At 57.9% G+C, this 8,397-nt stretch overlaps 1 protein-coding gene across 2 annotated transcripts; it reads left to right on the plus strand.

The window, feature by feature from the left end:
• The first annotated feature begins 201 nt into the window (after positions 1-201).
• NR1D1 (nuclear receptor subfamily 1 group D member 1) lies at positions 202-8,273 on the plus strand. Of its 2 annotated transcripts, XM_021067027.2 has the most exons (8): positions 202-852; positions 3,942-4,286; positions 4,572-4,660; positions 4,764-4,908; positions 5,247-5,890; positions 6,162-6,347; positions 6,865-7,075; positions 7,769-8,273. In XM_021067027.2, the coding sequence occupies exons 1-8, from the start codon at positions 822-824 to the stop codon at positions 7,966-7,968; spliced, it is 1,851 nt and encodes a 616-aa protein (XP_020922686.1). In that variant the 5' UTR covers positions 202-821; the 3' UTR covers positions 7,969-8,273. The 2 variants fall into 2 exon arrangements, with proteins under 2 accessions (XP_020922686.1, XP_020922687.1); XM_021067028.2 differs by lacking the exon at positions 4,572-4,660.
• The last annotated feature ends 124 nt before the right edge of the window (positions 8,274-8,397 follow it).

Below are 8,397 nucleotides of genomic sequence, written 5' to 3' on the forward strand. Positions count from 1 at the left end.
AGCGCACCCCACCCCATGCGGCTCTCAGCTCCTCCCCGGTCCCAGCAAGAGCTTTTGCAGGAGGAAGTGGGGAAATAACGCAGCCCGCCCACTTTGCCAGCGGACTACATATCCCGACAGCCTCGGGTTTACGCAGGCGCACGGAGCTCAACGTGCCTGCTGCTGGAAAAGTGTGTCACTGGGGCACGAGGCGCTCCCTGGGATCACATGGTACCTGCTCCAGTGCCGCGTGCGGCCCGGGAACCCTGGGTTGCTGGCGCCTGCGCAGAGCCCTCTGTCCCAGGGAAAAAGGCTGGGGCAAAAGGCGGCTGAGATTGGCAGAGTGAAATATTGCTGCTGAGGGAACGTAGCAGGGCACACGTCTCGCTTCTTCGCGCCTGGGTGCCCCCTTTCTCCCCATCACCTACTTACTTCCTGACTGCAACCTCTCTCCCTCTGGGACTTTTGCACCGGGAGCTCCAGATTCGCTACCCTGCAGCGCTGCGGAGCCGTCAGGCAGTGGCATCCCGTGCACTGCAGAGACCCGACCCTTCTTGCTACCTTCTGGCCAGAACTACCGCAGGCTGATTCCCCCCGCCCCTTCCCCCACACTCTCTCTGCTCTTCCCATGCAAAGCAGATCTCCGTTGCTTCAGCGTCCTACCCTTCTGCAGGACTGCAGTCCGGCCAACCCAAGACCTTGCTGCAGGGTGCCTCAGATCCTGATCGCGAACCGGGTCCACTCTTGGCCCTCAGCCAGTGCCCAGGGGGCGACAGTGACAATTCTAACCTCCAGTTTGTGTCAAGGTCCAGTTTGAATGACCGCTGTCAGCCGGTGAAGACATGACGACCCTGGACTCCAACAACAACACAGGTACTAAGATTTCTTTGCTACCATCATTCTTTCTCTGTTGCTGTCTCCTCTCCTCCATCTACGCCTTACGCCTTAGAACAAGAGGAACTTTGTAAGGGACTGGGGACTCCCTCCGCCTAGGGATTTGCTAGTGTGATGGGGGCCACGCTAGGATTTGCTAGACTGGGATTTCCAGAACAGGTTCTTCGGCCTGGGAATGCCCTCGGAGGCGCCCAACCATCACCCCCTCAGAGTCCCAAAGCTCCCTTTAGCCTGAAGCACTCGTATAGCGAGGAAGGAGGAAATGGAGAGCGGGTACGTGTGCTGAGATGAACAGTTTAAAGGAACTGGGAGCTCTGGAGCAGTGCCCCGAAACGCCCCCGTCTGTCCACCCCCTGCAGTTATGGCATGCCTGGACTTCTCAGGAGGACCCCCCCCCCGCGCGCCCCTCCTCTCTTCCTCTTCCTTAGCTCCTGCAGGCTTGAAAGAACTTAAGGAGCATTGGGGCGATCTGGGTTCCAGGCAGGAGGGGCTGGGGGAATGTGTACGATCTCACTGGGGAATCCTCAGTGACAGTAGGGAGCGGCACTTGAGGAGCCCCAAGAGTGGTGCTCTGCCCCAGGGAGGACACCCAGAGCGCCCAAGCGCCCGGAGCGCTCACATGGCTGCGGAGCCGGGCCCACGTGCTGAGTTTGTTTTCATTCAGCTGAAGCCGTGGCCGCCACCCCATTGGTGGTTGCCTCCCGGCCCCGTTACATAATGAGCTCCGCCTCCCAGGTTGCCCAGGCAACGCGTGTTCTCTTCTCTCCTCCCCTCAGTAATCCCCGCCCAGCTGGCGTTCGGAGCCCAGCCCAAGATTCGGACCCCGGACGCTGAGGAGGGGCGGGGCGAGGGCGGGGTTGCTGCTTCGGATTGACAGGAAGAGGAGAGGGCGGGGCCTAGGGTTCTGGGGTTCCTCGTTGGGGAGCCACGTGCAAGAGGCACACGTGGAGCTGGGACGTGAGGCCGGCTGAGGGCTTGGCTCCCGCCCCGCCCCGCTGAGATCTGGGTGAAGCTGGGCTGACTCACCGCCCCCGCCTGCCTCCTTTTCCTGTCCTCCTGGCCGGGGGGGGGGCCCTTCCCTATAACCGATGAAGCGTATGATGGAGCCATCCCTGACCTCTCGTGCCCTCATGTTTACACCCTCAAAGGAACCATATCTAGCTACCTTTCTCCTAACTCCTTTCCCCTTTATTCTCTCTGCACCTACCTCACTGTACTACCTTTAGACCCAGCTTCTCCACCTTACAAATTCTTTCTGCTTCCCAAGCATCTCCTTTCTTAGTCTTGCAAATAATGCTTTACCCCTACTGGCACCGAATGAGATGCGGTTTGCTCCCTAAGGACTTCTCCCAAACAACTACATTCCAGAAGCATAGCTGAAAGGATATTGTCTCTTTCATTTTTTTACCTTTTTTCTTTTTTTTTCCCCAGAAAGGAAAACTGGGACCCAGAGAGGGGAGTTGATTTCCTGTAGGTCACAGGTCAAGTTGGTGGTGATAGATCCAGATCTAAAGTGAAACTCTTGCATGTGCCCCCGACTCCCAGGTTGGAGTCTCTTTGGATGAAAGTCTTACACCCTTTTTGGAGATGGCTGAACTAGGTCAGGTTCATTTACCACCAAATAAGTATCCCATCCCCCCACCTCAACCCTGAAACTGTAGGAGCTGACAGGTTGTGCAACTATTTTACAGGGAACTGGGTTCACCCTGACCAACCTTGAGCTATTTTAAGGTTGCCCTGCCCAGCTTAGTGTGTGTCAGTGGGTGAGCAAGACATGTGCCTCCATGGTGGCATGGCCTGTGTCACCTCACACGTGTCCTGGGATCCTCCACCCAACTCATGGCAGGCGGAGCTAGGTGCTTGTCAAAGGTGTGGCAGGCAGCTCACCTTTTCTCCCCCTGCCAGTGCAGTGGGAACACGGCCACCTGGTCGGCGGTCTAACTAGAGGGCCAAAGTCCCTGAGTGGCCAGAGAGCCAAGGTCATTGTCACCAGGCTGAGAGATCTGGAAGGGGGAATTCCAAAGCCTTGGGCTGAACAGTTTGTCCTTCATTCCGCTTCTGGCGGCTCACTGTTCCGCCCTTCCTGGGTTCAGAGAGAGTGTTCACTCTGATTCTTGACCTTGCAGCCCAGGGGAACAGGTTCAATACCTTCAGTACCTTCAGAGAGGATGTCTTCCGGTTTTCAGGGAATGTGACTTACTCTTGTAGGACCTCCACCCTCCTCTCCTTGCTGTTGACTAGCTGCCCCTCCATGGGTCTCATCCCTGGAATGGTCTCGGTATTTTTTTTTTTTTTTAATTTTATTGAAGTAGAGTTGACTCACAATGTTGTATTAGGTTCAGGTATACAGTGAAGTGAATCTGTCATACATATAAATACGTCCATTCTTTTTTCCCATAGAGATTGTTACAGACTATTGAGTAGGTTTTCCTGTGCTATACCGTAGCTTCTTGTTAATTATCTATTTTTATACAGTAGTATGTATATATTATTCCACCCTCCCAATTCTTCCCTCCCCCTAATAGTGTCTGGTCTTGGTATTAAAATTAAAATTGGCAGCTGGGTTTTTGTTGTTGTCGTTTGGGGGTTTTTGTTTGCTGGTTTTTGAAGCCCGGGTATTCTGAATGTTTTTCAGCTGCTCATCCCATCCCCAGGTTGGCTGCTGACGATTAAGTCATTAGCTGCAGTTGATATTCTCTCTATATATATGTTTTTTTCTTTTTTTTGCAGCTGATATTCTAAAGGCAGGTGTCTTTAAAGGGGGGAGGGTACATGTGTGAGATACAGAGCATCACAGAGGTAATGCCTCTGGGGAGGTATCTTGCACCCGAGGCAGAAGCCGAATGTACCTGCTGAGCGTTGTGGGGGTTGGTTGGCCAGGTCTGATATAGGTCGGGGAGTGGCTTACTGTGGCTCTTCTGGGGGTGTCAGGATTAGGGGCTCCACATGGTTAACTCCTGAGTGTCCAAGAGTGTTTTGGAGAGGCAGGCGGGGAGTGAGCAGAGTGGTGCCCTGGGATCAAAGCTCTATGGTGGTTGACGTCCCCTTCCCTTGTGTTCTCCTGCCAGGTGGCGTCATCACCTACATTGGCTCCAGCGGCTCCTCCCCGAGCCGCACCAGCCCCGAGTCCCTCTACAGTGACAGCTCGAATGGCAGCTTCCAGTCCCTGACTCCAGGCTGCCCCACCTACTTCCCACCATCACCCACTGGCTCCCTCACCCAGGACCCAGCTCGCTCCTTTGGGAGCATTCCACCCAGCCTGAGTGACGATGGTTCCCCTTCTTCCTCTTCCTCTTCCTCATCGTCCTCCTCCTCCTCCTCCTTCTATAATGGGAGCCCCCCTGGCGGGCTACAAGTGGCCCTGGAAGACAGCAACCGCGTGTCCCCCAGCAAGAGCACCAGCAACATCACCAGTGAGTCCATTTCCAGCTGATCTGATCTGGGGGAAAGGAAGGTGTCCAGGCCTAGGCTGGGGGTTGATGTTGATGAGACCGTCGTTCCCAGGGCTTACTCTGGCCTCAGGGGTGCCTCCTAGAGTTGCGCCAGCCGTTGTCGGCCCAGTCTGGTCATTTGAGTGTCCTCCAGATACCGAAGCTCCTCCTCAGCTTCCCTACCCGTCTCCAGCCCAGAAAGCCTCCCCGCCTCCCTGGCCACTCAGAAACCCCACCAGTTCACCCGCTGCCCCTGTCTTCCCACAGAGCTGAATGGCATGGTGCTGCTCTGTAAAGTGTGTGGGGACGTGGCCTCGGGTTTCCACTATGGCGTGCATGCCTGTGAGGGCTGCAAGGTGAGGCAGGGAGGGGGTAAGGGCAGGGGCAGGTGACCTTGTCCCCCAGGACACACAGGCCTGGCCGCGTCGGAGATGCTCACTGGCTGCCCCTGTCCGACAGGGCTTTTTCCGTCGAAGCATCCAGCAGAACATCCAGTACAAAAGGTGTCTGAAAAATGAGAACTGCTCCATCGTCCGCATCAATCGTAACCGCTGCCAGCAGTGTCGCTTCAAGAAGTGTCTCTCCGTGGGCATGTCTCGAGATGGTGAGGCAGCACTGTTGCTCCACGAGCATCCCCGTGCCCTCCGCCTCTTGTCCCCTCGAAGTTTCTGAATTAATCCCTCCCTTAAAAAGTCCCACCACGGTGCATCTTGTTTGTATGGGAGGGGGACCCAAAGCTCACCCTTTTGGGTAGACACACTCTTTTTTCCCTTTTGTCTCTCTGGTCACCTCCAACCACAACCCCTATTTAGGAACCCCCCTCGATGGGTGTGGCCTTGCGGGGAACCCCAAGCCCTCAGGGTCTTGCCCTTTGAGGAGGAAGGAAGAGAAGCATGTGAGTGCGTATGAGAACTTCCTGACACTGCTCTCATCCTGTCACAGCTGTGCGTTTTGGGCGCATCCCCAAACGAGAGAAGCAGCGGATGCTGGCTGAGATGCAGAGTGCCATGAACCTGGCCAACAACCAGCTGAGCAGCCAGTGCCCGCTGGAGACCCCACCCACCCAGCATCCCACCCCAGGCCCCCTGGGCCCCTCACCGCCCCCAGCCCCAGCCCCCTCACCCCTGGTGGGCTTCTCGCAGTTCCCACAACAGCTGACGCCTCCCCGATCCCCAAGTCCTGAGCCCACAGTGGAGGATGTGATATCGCAGGTCGCCCGGGCCCACCGAGAGATCTTCACCTACGCCCATGACAAGCTGGGCACCTCACCTGGCAACTTCAATGCCAACCATGCCTCAGGCAGCCCCCTGGCCACCACCCCACATCGCTGGGAAAGTCAGGGCTGCCCACCCGCCCCCAATGACAACAACATCATGGCTGCCCAGCGTCATAATGAGGCCCTGAACGGTTTACGCCAGGCTCCTTCCGCCTACCCTCCCGCCTGGCATCCTGGCCCTGCCCACCACAGCTGCCACCAGCCCAACAGCAATGGGCACCGTCTATGCCCCACCCACGTGTACCCAGCCCCAGAAGGCGAAGCACCCGCCAACAGTCTGCGTCAGGGCAACTCCAAGAACGTTCTGCTGGTGAGGGCGTGGCGGGGGTGAGGCGGGCAGGGGACCTGGATACTGGATTTAGCACAGGGCCGCAGGTGTGCCTGGAGGCCAAGTACAGGCAAGGGCTCTACCCAGGAATCCCTGATCTCCACCTGGCACCTGATCGCTACTTTACCTGAAAGATCCACCCTCCGGGGCCACAACTCTAACCCCAGCAGAATCTGGGGCCCAGCCCTGCTGGGGGAGCCCGTCTGAGCCAGCCTGGCTGATACTCCCTTCCCCAAATTCTTTCCTCCTCCAGGCATGTCCCATGAACATGTACCCGCACGGACGCAGTGGGCGAACCGTGCAAGAGATCTGGGAGGATTTCTCCATGAGCTTCACACCTGCCGTGCGGGAGGTGGTGGAGTTTGCCAAGCACATCCCCGGCTTCCGTGATCTTTCTCAGCACGACCAGGTCACCCTGCTCAAGGCTGGCACCTTTGAGGTGAGTGAGCCTTTGTGCTCCCTGCACTTGACCTCGGGAAGGATCCAGCAGAGGCTCTGAAACCTCAGGGTCTTTGACCTTAACTCTTGACCGATGAAGGAGGGGGCAGAATCCTTCCCAGTCCTGCCAGTGGATGGCTGGGACTTCTGTCGTCTCAGCTGGGGTCTCATCACATCCTGTTACCTCAAAGTGACATTTCAGGGTACGGCGCTGCCACCCCCCCCACCCCCCCGTACCAGACCTGAGCAAATTAACTTCGATGACGAGGTGCCTTGCTCAAGGTCACAGGGAGTGAGTGACAAGGCAGAGACTCAGATTCAGGCCTGCTGGATTCCAAAACCAGGGCCATGTTCCCCATCCTTCTTCTGGGGTGCCCCCCCCATGCTTACTCAGAAACTAGCCCCAGTCTCCACTGAGAAATGTCAGGCAGCACCAGGAACCCCCCCTGGGGGAAAACTTCCGGGGCGATGTGGCCGGTGGCCCTCCCGCCCGACCCGGGTTGACTGTCCCGCCTCAGGTGCTGATGGTGCGCTTTGCGTCGCTGTTCAACGTGAAGGACCAGACGGTGATGTTCCTGAGCCGCACCACCTACAGCCTGCAGGAGCTCGGCGCCATGGGCATGGGCGACCTGCTCAATGCCATGTTCGACTTCAGCGAGAAGCTCAACTCCCTGGCGCTTACCGAGGAGGAGCTGGGCCTCTTCACCGCGGTGGTGCTCGTCTCGGCAGGTAGGTCAGGCTCTCACCTGAGCCTGACCCCGGGGAGGAGGCGGACGCAGTTGGATTCAACACACCTTTTATGGAGTACCTACTCTATGCCAGGCCCCGCACCGGGCGCTGGGGATACAGACATGATTCAGACACAGTCTAGCTTGGGAGACAGACTCATGCCCAACTAATTATAAAACAGTGAGATAAGTGTCACAGTAGAAGCATGAACCAAGGGCTCTGGAAGCACACACACAACTATTTCTGCCTGGGGAGCTGGGGAAGGAGGTGACACTTGAGTGGGGCCTCACAGGACACGGAAAGATACTGCCAGGCAGAGAGAGGGGGAAGGGCATCCCAGGTGGAGGGGCCGACAGAGCGAAAAGCAAGGGAGCCGGGGCGTGTTTGGCCAGGTTGGGGTGGGGGGAGGAGAGTGGCCTGGAGGCGGGGAGGGGACCAGCCCTGCTGAGCCTGTGCTCCCACTCCCAGCAGCTGGCGGGGGCGCCTCCCGCTCTGGGGTCAGAGGCCCCCCGCGGGGCGGGGGGAGCGGGCCGGGGGAGAGGGAGTCACGACCCCCCTCCTCCTCCTTCCCCATCGGCCCTCGGAGGGGCTTCGGGGAGAGGCTGCGTCGCCTGCGCCGCGTCCTCGCAGACCTCGGGGTCCTCGTCAGAGGAGGTCAGGGAGCCTGCCTCACTGCTGTCGTCTTCCCCACAGACCGCTCGGGCATGGAGAATTCCGCTTCGGTGGAGCAGCTCCAGGAGACGCTGCTGCGGGCTCTTCGGGCTCTGGTGCTGAAGAACCGGCCCTCGGAGACTTCCCGCTTCACCAAGCTGCTGCTCAAGCTGCCGGACCTGCGGACCCTGAACAACATGCATTCCGAGAAGCTGCTGTCCTTCCGGGTGGACGCCCAGTGACCCGCCCGGCCGGCCTTCTGCCGCTGCCCCCTTGTACAGAATCGAACTCTGCACTTCTCTCTCCTTTACGAGACGAAAAGGAAAAGCAAACCAGAATCTTATTTATATTGTTATAAAATATTCCAAGATGAGCCTCTGGCCCCCCCGAGCCTTCTTGTAAATACCTGCCTCCCTCCCCCATCACTGAACCTCCCCGGGCCTCCCCTATTTAAACCACTCCCCCCCCTTATTCTCTAGCGCCCCCCTCTCCCCCCCCCCCCCCGACTTGTTCTCTTCCTGTCTCAAATCCAATAGTTCACAGCTGAGCTGGCTTCTGTGGTGTGTGCTCGTTTTGGGGGTGGGATGGGGTGGAAATATGGCCAAGGCTGGGGGCACACCTCTCCATCTGGTCAGTTTGTGGGGTGGGTACTCTGCCAGCAGATGGGAGGA

Source organism: Sus scrofa, chromosome 12, assembly GCF_054392235.1.
Source record: "Sus scrofa isolate SSC_HxYL_T2T_F1_AM1 chromosome 12, Sscrofa_HxYL_maternal_Yorkshire_Landrace_v2.0, whole genome shotgun sequence".
Classification (NCBI taxonomy): domain Eukaryota; kingdom Metazoa; phylum Chordata; class Mammalia; order Artiodactyla; family Suidae; genus Sus; species Sus scrofa.